This window comes from Gracilinanus agilis, chromosome 2 (genome assembly GCF_016433145.1).
Source record: "Gracilinanus agilis isolate LMUSP501 chromosome 2, AgileGrace, whole genome shotgun sequence".
Classification (NCBI taxonomy): Eukaryota; Metazoa; Chordata; class Mammalia; order Didelphimorphia; family Didelphidae; genus Gracilinanus; species Gracilinanus agilis.
The window spans coordinates 266,686,940-266,701,728 of record NC_058131.1 but is presented as its reverse complement, the minus strand read 5'-3'; the positions used below and the strand labels follow the sequence as shown (position 1 = coordinate 266,701,728).

General features: G+C 43.5%; 1 protein-coding gene across 8 annotated transcripts in view; it reads left to right on the top strand.

Moving 5' to 3' along the window:
- Nucleotides 1–457: 457 nt before the first annotated feature.
- UCKL1 (uridine-cytidine kinase 1 like 1) overlaps nt 458–14,789 on the top strand; it is a 36,371-nt gene continuing 22,039 nt past the window's right edge. For 4 of the 8 annotated variants that reach the window (XM_044663898.1, XM_044663896.1, XM_044663897.1 and 1 more), the window contains exon 1: nt 10,974–11,619. In XM_044663898.1, the coding sequence (XP_044519833.1) occupies nt 11,552–11,619 (68 nt within the window). In that variant the 5' untranslated portion in view covers nt 10,974–11,551. Of the gene's footprint in view, nt 1,179–10,973; nt 11,620–14,789 lie in introns of those variants that run through there. The other 4 variants (XM_044663895.1, XM_044663894.1, XM_044663892.1 and 1 more) reach the window with 2 other exon arrangements.

Genomic DNA, 14,789 nt, shown 5'->3' with positions numbered 1-14,789 from the left:
CAACCATAGGGCTTCCTTGGAATGAACTTTTCTCACAATTTACTGTGGCTAAAGGGTTAGTGGAGGAAGGATGGGAAGTCCCAGAGTCCAGTCTCTACTAACTTTGCTTTCAGGAAGGGGGTGGAAGGCACAAGACAGTGCTTAAGTCTATCGTGGTCTGGTTGAAACTAGTGCTGGAGCATCATCGGTACAATCCAGGCTCCTTCTCACCTGTGCTAGCCTTCCTGGTCTCCGTTCAAAAGTACCCACATTCCACTCAGCTCATCTGCCTAGTACTCTCAGTGGAGAGGACTGAGGGTCATGAGGGGGAGGAGGGAATTTGAGAGGGTCATGTCATGCGCCCAAGAAGACTTCTGAGTGGAAAGAACTTAAACTTCCTTAGGAAGTATCTTGATTGGACAATGACTTAGATTTAGTTAGCTTTTATTAAAGCTCTTATTTCGTGCATAGGGCTGTGCTAGGCACTGGGAGATATAAAGATGAAAAACAGCAATGTTTCTGTATTCAAGGAGCTTACATTCTGCTGGCAGCAGGGGGTTGGTGTGAAAGAGAAGTGAATGAATCTCAAGTGCCGTGTAGATATAATACAAGACAGGGTGTGACGAGAGAGATCCAGACAAAGTGCTCCGCGACAATTTGAGGACGGAGAGAACACTAAACGTGGGCTGGATCATCAGAACGTCCGACAAGGCCAGTTCAACAGTGAAATAGCAGTCAAGTAAGATGCAAAATAAGTTCCCAGCCCAGCGCAGGTGTCCTTAAGGTCAGAGCTCTGGGAATCCCCTCAACGGGCTTGTCGCTTCCAGTAAGGACTACAGCTCCCAGGATGCAGCGGAGCCCCCACCGTGTAGCCCCAGTGGACTTGTAGTTCTCTTCGAATCCACTCTCCGAAGCCAAGACGAGACGCGGAACCACAATTCCCAGAAGTCCTCGGGGGAGTGCTAGTCTCTCCGTGCCCCAGCAGCGGCCGCCGCATCCTAGTCAGTGTCCGCCTCCTCCCGGCTCCGGCCCGGGACTCGGCTCCGGCCCCGTTACGAACCTGGAGGCTCAATGGCGGCGGCGCTGGCGCTGGCCCTTTCGGCCACCACCGCCTCCCCGTCACCTCCCACAGAGGAAACCCCCCCGGGAGTAGAGGCGCGGGACGACGGGGCGGAGGGCGAGGCGAGGTGCGAGGCCAGGTAACGAGGGAGGGGGCCGGGGCCAGGAGCGCGCGGAGTGGAGGCCCTCGGGCGCGGGAGCGCGCCCCTCCAAAGCTTGATGCCCGGGAGGGGGCGCCCTGTCCCGGCGGAGCTCCGACCTGGGAACCGCGGTGGAGCCCCCAGCCCCACGTGTTCGCTGTGCCCTTTTCTGTCCCTGGGCACCCCCAATGTTCCAGGAGGGAGTTGGGGGGGAGGGGCGAGGAGAGGAGAGTGCAGCTGGTAGGGGGCTCCTGAGAGCTGGTCAATCTCTCCCTCCCCCTCCCCCCCCCCCCCGGGCATATGTATATTTCCCTTCCTGTTCTCTAAAGCCACCCTCCTCCCCACTTTAGTCTCTCTTTCACCATCTAACCATCCGTCCCCCCTTCTCCCTTTTTCTGCTTCCTGTCCCATTGACTCACTCTTCCTTCCCCTCCTGCACCCTTCACTCCACCACATAGCGCTCTGCCGTCACTCCTCACACGGGCACCGCCCCACACCCCAATTCCAGGGGTTCTTAACCTGAGGACCCTCTTAAGAATTCATGGATGGATTTCAGAGGGTCCTTAAACGTGGATGGGGATAAAAAAAAATACATCTTTCTGTTTACTACCAACTTAAATTGATCAATTCCTTCAATTATAAATGTGGGACAAACATTGAGGAGTCCATAGACTTCACCAAATTACCAGAGGGGACAGTGACACAAAAAAGGTTAAGAACCCCTGTACTGTGCCTATCTTCTGATTTCCCTCCACTTCCTGGATTTTTCACATTTGCCCTCTCAAATGGTCTGGCATGAGCATACTCATTTAGAGACTGTGCCTTCTAGAGGCCTCCCTTTATACCCACTGCCACCTTCTCCAGCTGTTGAGGAGTGGTGGTATTGTCCCTCCCTATTACATGTACCTAGACATTCTCCTTGGACTTCAAACTTCATGCATTCTAAAGTTTGTTCTCCTCAGAATTGTGTTCTCATCTGGCTCCACCCTTCCATGGACTGAAGAAACATTTATTATTTCTTCCAAGTGTGGGGCGTGGGTTCTATGATCAGAATTTCCATCCCAGCTGCCAGTTTCTGTGCCAACCTTTATAAACATCAAGTCCTGTTTCTTTGCCACAGCTATTTAAGTTTCTAAGTACAGAGAACCTTCCATTTGAATGAGTATCATGGATGCCAGGGTTATTGACACACCACTTTTTAGAACTGATTATTTCATTATGAGAATTTAAAAAATATTAATTCAAAGTACAGAACAGATTTCTTAATCCCTAGACAATATTGCAAGAAGGTATAGGGGACCATGATACCTATTTTCAGTTATCTGAAGTGCTGCCATATGTGAAAATATTCCCCAGAACAAGAAGGAACAAAAGGTAGAAATTTCAGAGAGTGAGACTTAAGATTTTTAAAAAGAAAAACTTCCAAACAAAGTTTTGGGAACATGGAATGGAATGCTTCAGGAAAGGTTTTGAATAAAAAACTGACCATCAATGAGGAATGTTATGGGGCATTCTTGGGAGGGAAATTCTGTTCAGGACTAGCAGACCTTTTATGTCTCATCTATCTCTGAGAATCTGTGTTCTAGACTCCAGAATGAAAAGACATGTACCTTACAAAGAGATCATTCCATATGTACTTCTTTATGTTTTTTTTCTGCATGTTTGTACGCTAGAATCTTGCTTAATTGAGACCGAAGACCATTCACTATCGCTCATCCTTATTAGACCCTTCCACGTTAGAAGCTTTAAATGTCTCTCAGCTAATGGAGATGTTTTCCAAGTCTGTGCTTCTCCAGGTCAGATTTCTGATCATTTTCTCTGAAAGATGTGGTAGGAATTGTAATTTTAATCAGTTAGTTTTCATAGAGTGGAAGACTGGAATGCCACAAAAAACACCATCTAGATGAGATAAAGTAAGTGTATGAATTCTAAGACATCTCTGGCTAGTCAGGTGTTTTGTGAACATTAGTAGCAGTGTCAAAGAGGGAGGCATGTGCTTCATTTTCATTATTAGTTTGAGGTCCTGAGAGAAATATATTAATCATAATGGCTATGATAAGAATACTTTTTAAGAACATGAATTAATAAAAAAGCATTTACCCAGCTCATATTATGTGCCACACACTGTAAAGCACTGATTATACAGATAGGAGAAGAGACTACCTCTGGCCTCAAAAAACTTACCTTCTACTGAGGAGAACAACACTTAGGCAGTAGTGCCCAGGTATGGGTTTTTTTGTTCTGGTAATGTTCTGGGAAAAGGTTTGTCACAGGGATGGTTAGTGCAGCCACAGGATAGTGGATTGATACCATTCTTCTAAAAGCAATAGTAGTATTGATTTGATTATTCTCAGAGTAAGAACTGGAATAGGGGAAATGGTCCACACCTAGTGGCATGGCCTGAAAGAATCACAATCTGGCATTTGGGGCAGTGTGAGTACACACTGAACAAGAAAGCATGGCCCCAAGAAGGAAGTGGTTTAGCTCCTCCAGGGCAAGGTCTCATTCTTGGAGGTGTGAAGGGGTTGTGAGGAGGCAAGACAGGAAGCTGGAAGGAAGGCATTTTTTTCTATTTAGCTTTTGATCAACCCTTCTAGAGATGATACTGTCAGTGTGTGGATGATTAGAGCTTTGGTGCTTTAGCTTTGGAGTTTGAGGTTAGAATTAAACTAAATTGTTATCTGTTGCACAATAAGAGGTGAGTCTGTAGTCTGTGCAGATCCTTTTCAGCCCTAGCTAATTTAGTCATGTAGGGTGGGGCTTTCTGGGAAAACATTGAAAGTTTAGTGGAAGTTTGGATGCCACTTTGGGAAAAGTTTATTATTTAGTTGACTTTTGCCACCAGAGGGAGCAATTTGCTATCCCCTTGAACTTTGAAAATCTCTTCAAGTATCTGAGTACTGCTCATCCAATGTTCCTAATTGAGAAACTTAAAATCTCAGAGCAGAAAATTTAATTTTAAGGGGAAAATTTATATACTTTCACAGTCCATAACAAAAACACTTCATGTTCCCACGTGATATTCAGAAAGCATCATCTGCCAAAATGCCACAGAGGTAAACAATTTTTTTTCAACCCATACCTTCTGTCTTGGTATCAAATCTAAGACCAGAGAGCAGCAAGGGTTAGGCTTAGAGTTAAGTGACTCGCCCAGGGTCAAGCATATAGCAAATACCTGAGGTGAGATTTGAGCCCACGTCCTCTTAATTCCAGGCCTAGCCCTCTGTCCACTTTGCTACCCAGCTACCCCTCACATCTTTTTTTTTTTTTTTAATTGGCCAAATCACCTAGAGAAGTTTGAAAAAGAGACGAGATTTTTAAAAAGAGAGAGAAAGAAAAATCAGGTCAAGTATCTCCTCCTTTCCCTGTCATTTCAGGAAGAAACCCAGTGCTTGTTCTGTTAAGTCTTCCAGTGACTGAGTATGTTTTGTCTCTCCCTTGGGGCACTGAGTCTGGACTCAGTCTGTGGATCTCCTTAATTGGCAGGCTGGAAAAGGGGGAGGGAACAAGACAGATGGGGGCAAAGACAGCCAGTTCTTCCAGAACTGCTTTTACAATTTATTTAATTTCTTCATAATGGCCATAGGTCTATCGAGTATATTGCTATCGTCATTTAGTCTTTTTCAGTCATGGCTGACTCTTCATGAGCCCATTTGGGGTTTTCTTGGCAAAAATACTGGAGCGGTTTACCATTTCCTTCTCCAGCTTACTAACAGATGAGGAATCTGAGGCAAACAGGGTTAAGTGACTTGTCCAGAGTCACACAGCCAGGAAGTGTGTGAGGCCAAGATTTGAATTTATGAAGATGAATCTTCCTGGCTTCAGGCTTGGTGCTCTGTCTGCTGTGCCACCTAATTGCCCTCTATTGAATATAGTGATGAGAAAAATCTGGGACAGTTTTTGCTTCTTTTGAGATATTTGGCTATCCCTTTATGGGGTGCTGAACAGTATATAGCTGGAAGAGAAATAGGGACTAGGCCTGTGATTTCATTGATAAAAAGAACTAGATAAGGAAACTCTTTACTTGTGGAGGTAGACACTGTCTTTGCCAATTATAGTCCTGGACAGTTTCCTGCAACACTGAAAATTGAAATGATTTGCCTCAGGTCATGGAGCCAGTATGTGCCAGGGGCAAGAATCGAACCCAAGGCTACACTGCCTGTCATTTTATATAACTGATCAAAAATATTTTATTCAGTACTTAAAAGTCTGTCATGGGACAGCTCAGTAAATTGAGAGCCAGGCCTAGACATAGGAGGTGCTGGGTTCAAATGCAGCCCAAGACACACCTCACTGTGTGACCCTGGGCAAGTCACTTAATCCCCATTCCCTAAGTCCTTACTGCTCTCCTGCATAGGAACTGATACTCAGTATCCATTCTAAGACAGAAAGATGGCAAGGAAGGGAAAGAACAGGTTGGTTTGGTTGTCTGTGGAACTTTGTAGGCCCTTTTTAAAAATACTCATACCTTCTTTCTTAGCATCAATTCTAGGACAGAAGAGCAGTAAGGGCCAAATAATTGGGATTAAGTAACTTCTAAGATAGAAGGTAGGGGCTTTTTAAAATGTCTATTATGAGAAAAGACTAGATTTGATGAATGAATAGAAATTAATGGCTTTCTCTATGTGTGGATCAAACTTCTTGAAAAGCTGGAGTAGAAAGAAATAGAGAATTTTGAATCAGTAAGACTAGTGCTTAAGACCTGCTTCTGATACTTAGGATTGTGTGATCCTGGGAAAGTCCCTTAACCTTTCAATGCCTCCAGGTGGCTTAAGTCTACGCTCTATTGGTAGAGGGTATTTCTTTACAGCCACAAGTCAATGTCAAAAAAAGAAAAAGACAAATAATGGTAGAGTGTTATTGTTTTTAACTGCCAGGGGATTCAAAAGGAGAAGAGGAAATTCCTAACCAGGAACAAATTTAAATAAACTTGAGATTTGGCCCATTAAATTGGTAATTATTTTTATTATTGTTGTAAATAACAACAAATGTATGTGCTACTTTAAGTTGTTTTTTAAAAATCCTTTCCTTCTGTTTTGGAAGCAATCAATACTATGTATTGGTTCTAAGGAAGAAGAGTGGTAAGGGCTTAGGCAATGGGGTTAACTTGCTCAGGTAACACAGCTAGGAATTGTCTGAGGTCAAATTTGAATTTAGGACTTCTTATAGTCCTGGCTCTCAGTCAATTGAGACACTTAGCTGCCTCTGCTACTTTAAGTTTTACAAATGGTTCCACTTCCCTTTTTTTGGGGGGGGGGTAGAACTTACTGAGAATGGCATTCTGTGGGATTCCTCCTGGAGCCTACTGAGTGGTACAGGTGATAAAAGAAGAAAATTGTTTCCAGATAAAAATATAGTAACAGACGCCAGAGCAGTGGAAAAAGCATAGTTTCTGCCACTCATTTATTCTGTCTACCTCCATCTCTAACCATAGGCATCGTTTCTCTCCCTGAGAAAGAACCTTTGACTTTCTGGTGTGAGAGGTAGCAGTCCATCTAGGTGAGACCTGCATTCTTGAGGGTTGGTGTCCAAATGGACAATGAGATAGATATGCAAGGAATCAGACTGGGAATGAGGGAACCCATGTTCCTGATACAGCTATAAGCTTGCGTGTGTGTGTGTGTGTGTGTGTGTGTGTGTGTGTGTGTGTGTGTTCACTGAACTACATAGTTCAGTGTTTGTAAATGGATCACTAAAACATAAGTTAAGAGTTTTAAGAGAAATGTTATCTTCTTTCCACCTTCCCTCTGTCTCACTTCTTTTAAATCTCTCTAACTTGTGGCTTCCCAACCATCTCTCTGTCAGAGCTTTTCTAGGAATGCCCTAGCAGTCTTCTCACAGTCTTGAACTTATAGTTAACCATTTCAATTATATTGCTGTCCTCAATTCTAGAATTCCTTATTCCCTTTTCCTTGTGTCCCTCAGACTTGCTAAACCCTCACCCTGAGTTACTCTAACATCTGCCTTCTCTATTTCTATTCTTGTTCATCTCACCAACATTAGAGGAGATAATGCACGTGTGCTAACTGGGCCCACCAAAAACTAATGTCAATTAATTTCAACAAGGTCCTCACTATGGTCTGGCAGTCTTTTATTCTTTCCTGTTTGGTTCCCTGTTATACTTTTATTCTCCCCTAATTGACTACTTTTTAATCCTCATAGCTCTAACAGTATATTCACTCTCTCCTCAAGCCTCCTGCATCATCTTTTTCAGAGCAAAGAATTCTACTTCATGCTTTTACTAAGTAAAAGCTCTTCTCTATTCTATAGCTCAAAATCCCTGGATATCATCTCTTTTTTTATCTTTCATAGTTCCAAAATCTGACAAAGAGGTGTCCCTTCTCACCAAGGTCTGCCTGTGTATTTGTGCCCTGAATTCTGTCTACTACAAGAGTTTACCTTCTCAATTATTCCTTCCATTTTTAGTGTTCAATCTCTTTCTATCTGTTGGCTCCTTCCCTTCTGGCACAAAAACATACTGAGGTCTCCCCATCCTTAAAAAATCTTCAGTAATATCCCCTCCAGCTATCACCTATCACTTTTTAGCTCTTCTGCCTTTTATAGCCACACTCCTAGAAAAAGCCATTTACAATCTTTGCCTCTATTTCCTTTCTCATTCACTTTTCAATTTGTCCCACTCTGTCTCTGGACCTCATTACTCAGTGGAAAAAACCTTTCTCCATGCTAACTAGTGATCTCAACTACTACTTCTATTGACCTTTTCTCCAGTCATCCTTCTTGACCTCTCAGTAGCTCTCAACACTATTATCTACCATCACTTCTTGTCTTCTTTTTCCTTCCTGGGTTTTTGTGACAGATCTTTTTTGTCCTCCCTAACTAGCCACTTCTCAGCCTCTTTTTGTTAGATCATGATTCATCTCTCCTGTCCCCTAACTTTTGTCCCACATGGTTCTGTCTTGGACTCTCTCTTTTTTTCTCTCTCTCAATGATTATATCAGCTCCCCTGGGTTCAACTGTCATCTCTGTTCAGATAACTCCCACATCTACAGATTTATGCACAAAATATCTACATCTGCATATATCTATATATAACATTATTTCTCTGTCTCTCTCTCTGTCTCTTCCCCCCCCCCCACTGTCTCTCTCTCTTTCTCTCTCATCTTACCATTTTTCCTGAGCTCCACTCCCATATAACCAACACCTTATTGAACATTTCCAACTGGAATCTTAAATCCATCTTGTCAAAATGGAACTCATTATCTTTCCTCCAAAACCTACTCTTCTTCCTAAATTGTTGAGGCCAGCACCATACTTTCAGTCACTCTGGTTCACAGCCTTCAAGTTATCCTCAGTTCTAAATTCTCAGCCTCATTTTCAGCTCCTTCCCCTTCCTCTTTTTGGCAGCCCTCCCTGTCTCCATTCACACAGCCCCTGAAGGGTCTGGACTGTTGGATGCAGGAGCCTCCTAATTGGTCTTCTCTCTCCAGTCCTTTTTTCACACAGCTGCCAAATTGATATTCCTAAAGCACAGGCCTGACAAGTCACTCCTCTAATCCAGAAACTCCAGTGACTAGGATAAAATACAGACTCTTGCCTTTGGAAGCCCTCCACCCATCTTTGCAGCCTGATCTCTGGTTACTCTTCTGGAACACAGCCCTCTTGCCATTGTGCCTGGAATGTGCTTCTTCACCTCTGCCTCTTTGTAGAGATATTCTGTATCTTGTGTGTGCCCTGCTGTTTTCATGTTTGTCTCTCACTTAGAATGTGAACTCCTTGAGGGCAGGGACTGTGTTGGCCTTTGTACACCCAGCCCTTAGCTCAGTACCTGGCCTATAATATGCACTAAAGTGATTGTTGTTGACAGAATCCCTTTTTTTTTTAATCCTTACCTTTTGTCTTAGTGTTGATACAATGTATTGGTAACTAGGCAGAAGAGCAGTAAGGATTAGGCAATGGTGATTAAGTGACCTGCCCAAGGTTACAAAGCTAGAAAGTGTCTGAGGTCAAATTTGAACCCAGGACCTCCCATCTTTAGGCCTGGCTCCCAATCCATTGAGCCACCCAGCTGCCCCCAAGACAGCCTTTTTTGATGACTCATCTCAAGTGCCTTTCTTTGATGGGTTCCTTCTTGCCTCCTACAAGATGTTTTTGTTTATATATGTACGAGTTGTTCTCCCAATAGAAAACAAGCTTCTTGAGGGCAGACACTGTTCAGCTTTTGTCTTTGTATCCTCAGCAACTAACATAGTATCTTGCACATAATAAGTGCTTACAAATAAATACAGACTGACTGACTGAATGTGTAGATTCTGAAGAGTCAGTAGCCCTCCCTTGTCTGGTAAATGAGTGCTATTGTCATACTTGAAGTCAAACTCCAGGCTTCATCTGGTCTTGGTATGGGAATGCCTCCTCATGCTAGGACCCCAGAAGCCAGAAAAGAGGAAAACTTCCATTCCCTACTTCCGTTCCTTCACCCTCCGTTACCCAGTGCCTGGTGCTTGGGCTGGGCGGGGGGAGATCCGAGGTTCAGCTAATCCACCTTCCTTGCCACTGGGGCTCAGGGAGTGTAACGCCTAGTATGAGATTAAGATACAAACAGAAATAACTCTTGGACACCAGAAATTCAAAGACAGAAACAGAGTTCTAATATGTGCTCAGATATTCATGGTAGCACTTTTGTGGTAAAAAACTGGAAGTAAAGTTTAGGTGCTCATTGATTAGAAAGTTACCAAAGAATGAATTTGAATGAAATATTATTGTGTAGTAAGAAGTGACTAGGAGGAATTCAAGAAAACATGGGGAGAATTATGTAAATGGATGCAGAGTGAAATAAGCAGGATGAATAGCCACAGTGACTACATGGATGTCGATGGAAAGGTCACTATTATAAGGAAGAAGCCTGGAGTCATTGAAATACCAAGAAGAGTCCTGGCCACTAGACAGTGAGATCTGCTTCTCTTCTCTGGCCAGAGAGGTGAGGGGCTACCGGCGCAGAATGGTGTTTACAATCTGGTATTTTCTCCATATCTGTTTTGCTATAGTGAAGGTAGGGTTCAATTCTGAGCAGTGAGGTTGATAGGGTGAGGGGTATCTGGAAATTACAGAGGCAACAATAAAAGTTCATGTTCCTCTTGGCACTTTCTGGGGACCCATTCCAGCCAGAACCTCCATGCCCAGCTTCTGTCATTTCAATCTGGAGTGCTGAAATAAAGACTTAGCAGCCCAGTGGTGTGGCCCTCTGGGTTGCTGTGTTCACCAGACTCCAGGAGAGCTTAGCTGCTGCTTCTAATTTAGCCCTGCATACTCAGTTCCCTTGGCACCAGGATGGCTGAGGAGAGCAAAATGCAGGGAGAGGAGAGAAGAGAGGGCAGCGTTATTCTTAGTTGCCACATTGCGTGAGCCGGGAGTGTAAAGTTTCATGTTTGTTTGTGCCTGGTTTGGAGCACCTTGGAGAGAGGGAGGAGCTGGCAGAGTGCTCCTGGTGGGGGCATTGCTGGCACTGACATTGACTCTGACCGCTGGTGTAGGGAAGTAGAAAGCTTCCTGCCTAGGGCACTGGAGTGGGGGACAGGGAGGGAGAGGAGGCAGAGGGAGAGGAGCCCGGGGGCTCATGTTTATCCCTTTTGCTTGTCTGGTGCTATGGCAGCTCTTCTTGCCCAGGCTAAAGAAGGGTGGAGCAGAGCTTAAGGAGCCGGGCTGCCTCAGCTGGTGGGATTCAGGCCCCTAGACCCTTCCAGGGTGCCAGGGCCGGCCGCTAAATCAGGCTCGAGTTCCTCTCCCTTTCCTAGAAAACAAGTATGTCTGCTGGGACTGCTTAGAGGCAGACAGCAGAGCAGAGCTTTTGGAGGGTGAAAGGGAGCCCAGGACAAAGCTTAGGTCGCAGCCGGAGGGCAGCTCTGGGAGGTCTTACTAGTTTGTTGTTGGGCTGATTTTTTTTTTAAATCAAAGTCAGTGCTATTAATATCAGGTAATGAACATAATCTCTTAGCTAAGTTATCCTCTTATGCCTGTTGGCCTCTGCAGGACTTTGAAGTCAGCAGCTCACACTGGCTTTCTCCTAATGTAGATACTGTTGCCCTTACATCTAGCATATCAGAAACATTGAATCGCACCTTAAAGAAAACCCAAATTCCCACCTTCCTCTGCCACACCAGGTTCCCAAATCATTCCCTTGAGTCTCACCTTTAGAATAGCCAGTCATGGAGGTTCAGCCCAGTCAACTCAGAACTTTTGCAGATTTCTTCTGGGAAACTGTCCCTCCCAGCTCAGAGTTCTGTAGGTCTTGGTGAAAGAACTGAGAAGTTTAGAAGCAGATCCTCTTGAACCTAACTTAGGACTTAGGCTTCAGAGAGAGAATTATACTCAGAGCATCCTGTTTGCTACATAGTCCTGTGATTACTTCAAGTTGGGGAATGAGCAGCCCTCCTGGCTACCCCGGGATCAGGATATCAGGGTGCTGGGCCCTTGGAGCTGAAGGCAGGTGAGTTTCAGTCATCTTGTTTTTATTGCTGTTGGCTTCAGAGCAAAGCTCCAAAAGGAATAGTGGCCAGAAGGCTTTGCTGATGCAAAAGTATCTATGGGAATCGGGGAAACAATCAGGCAGCAGCCAGGTAAAGATCCCTGACTCTCCAGGATGGGGGTAGCTTGTTCTCATCGCCAGTTGTTCATTGTAAATTGTTCTTGTGGCTGGCATTGTTTGATTGCTTTTGTATGTAACTTCTTGACCAGAGGTAGAAGCATCTTTACAGAACTGTAAATGAGGGTAAGAAAAGATCCCTGTGTCGTTTTTCTACTCCCCCTCCCCCCAGTAAGTAGAAAAGGCTGAGCTTTGTAATCTGAGGACACAAGAAAATGTCATATTTGATTGTTAGAGGGAGAGATAGGATATTATATGGGAGGGGAGAGGAGAGAAGCACAGGGCCGATTTGGTAGTCAGAATAATAGGACTCATAGGATTTTGAGGGTTTACAAGTCTCTGGCTAAGGTTCATCATTGGCCTGCCTCTTTTTTTCCTTCCCATTAAAATCGTGGAAGCCTGGCGTGATTTCAGGTCAGATAACCACCATTCCATCTTTGCAAGGTGGACTACTGTTGGGACAGTGTCTGAAAGAAAATGGGGTGATAATTAGGATGAACTCATTAGGACAAGCAAACGAGTGAAATTGCCACAGAACTGTTTCTGAAAAAAAAGTAATGTCACTGTATTTGGTGATTGACTTAAAGAAAAGTTGGTTTTTCTGATGAGAGAAGAGACTTTTTTCCTATTGGATTCTCAGTCCTCAGTTAACTATTACATTTGTATTTGGGGGGAGTTTAAATCACTGACCACATTAACCACTGAAATTCAAGCAAACATCACTAAAAAAGGGGGGGATATAGTCATCTTACCGCATTTGTTTCAATAATAATAATAAATCAGTTAGTTTGGAGGAGGCTGAGAGGAAGCCCTTGATTTTGTCCTAATCAGTTTTTCTGAGTCAAAGGGCTTGTTCTAGGATTGTGAGGTGGTATTAGGGAGACAGTGGACAAGTAAGTCATTCACCTTCCTGGGCCCAAGTCTCCCCATTTATTAAATGAAGAAGTTGATCATCTCTGAGGTCCTTTCATATTTTAAACTTCTGTGATTCTGTTTCATGATTTAGAGATTTCAGAGTGGATTTCCTATTTTGAGTATAAACATAGCATGTGAGAAGCTGAGGTAGGAGGGACTGAACTAGAGTAATTGCTGCCTTCCTGGTTACTAGTGGCTTAGAACACCGTAAACATAGTAGCTGTGCTCATCAGTTTCCAGGGGGTTAATAGGAGCTTCTCTAAGATAAGGCTCTAGGCTATTTCCTTCCACTCCCCTCATCCCCTACCAAGGTCAGTGCCTCTGACCAATGGACATACTTCTTTGTCAAGGCAAACCATGATGCCTGTGAGATTACCAGAAATAATCTTCTTGCCAACGTACAGTAAAATTGACTTTAGCTACTCATAAAATCACAGAATTATTATTTTTTAAACCCTTACTTTTTGTCTTCGAATCAATACCAAGTATTAATTCCAAGACAGAAGAGCAGTTAGGGCTAGAATTAAATGACTTGCCCAGAGTCACACAGCTAGGAAGTGTCTGAGGCCAGATATGAACCCAAATCATCCCATCTCCAGGCCTGGCTCTCTTGTCCGCCAAACCACCTTGCTGCCCCCACAGAAGGATTATTGAAGGATCAGAGGCTCCTAGAATTTAGTCATAGAAGAGATCTTAGCAATCTTCTAGTAAAATCTCTTGATTTTACAGATGAGGGAATTAGAAGTCCAGGAGAAATGACTTGACCAAGTAAGGCCATACCACTAGAAAATACTAGGACAAAAATTTTAGCACAGGGCCTCGCATTCCAAATCCAGTGCCCATCACATTGATTATCAAGTACTTACTTCATGCTCTGTCTGTGTTTGCAAGCATTTAGAAAGGGAAAGGATGATCACTGAGAACCATTAGGACGTCATCAAGAACAGATTCTACCATACTCGTCTCATTTCCTTTTTTTTTTTTTTTTTTGGACAGGACTGCTAGACTAGTTTAAAAGCAGTGTGGTAGAGTGGTTAGAATGCTGTTTGGTATTAGGAAGACCTTGTTTCAAATTCTGCTTCCTGAGGTCCTTTAATCTGGAGGTAGGTCCTACCTCAGGTATTATTTACATTAACAATCACAGATTCCTATAGCAAGGGTAATAATCCGTATATTGTCCTTTAAAGTTTCCAAAGTGCTTATCTTCACAATGACCCTGAAAGACAGGTATGACTATTATCCCTATATTACATAAGAGGAAGCAGATAGGCAGAGGATAAGTGACTTGTCCAGGATCACACAACTAGGAAGGGTCTGAAGTCAGATTTGAACCCAGGTCCTCTCAACTTCAGGCTTGGATATTTATCCACTGAGCCACCTCACTGTCCCAATAAGCCCTCCTTTGTAACAAAGAAGAGCACCTGCACCAAACTAGTTAACACAATGATCTGAGCTGTCAGCATAACTGCAGAAAAGTTGTAGTGTTGGGGCCTTCACTCTGTACTGATAAATCCAGCCTGCCTGTCTCCTTTGAGGAGCCAGACTTTTTCACTCCTGTTTGACATGCCATCATTGTCATTCTTTATCAGGGAGCTAAAGTAAGCATAATTTATACAAATTTTGAAATGAAAAGGTTAATTTCTGGTACTCTTAACAAGCTGAGAAAATTCTCAGGGTGAATGAAGTCATCTATCCTCATATCTGGAAAGGGTTCAACAAATTCAAATTAAACATTGATTGCTTATAGACCTATTCTGTGTACAGCACTGTGTAGTTCATAGGTTTAAGATGTTTTTATTCCTTTTATTAGAAGACTTATGTAGGGTTGTGGCTATGTGGCTCAGTGGATAAAAGAGCCAGGCATGGAGTTAGGAGGTCCTGGGTTCAAATCCGGCCTCAGATACTTCCTGGTTTTGTGACCCTGGGCAAGTCACTTAACCTCCATTGCTTAGGCCTTACTGCTCTTCTGCCTTAGAACCAATACGTCATATTCATTCTAAGATAGAAGGTAGGATTTAAAAAAGAAAATTTAGATAGGATATGTTTCCATCTATTTGAAGGACTGTCAAGTGGTAGAAGTTTGGGTCACAGAGGGCAGA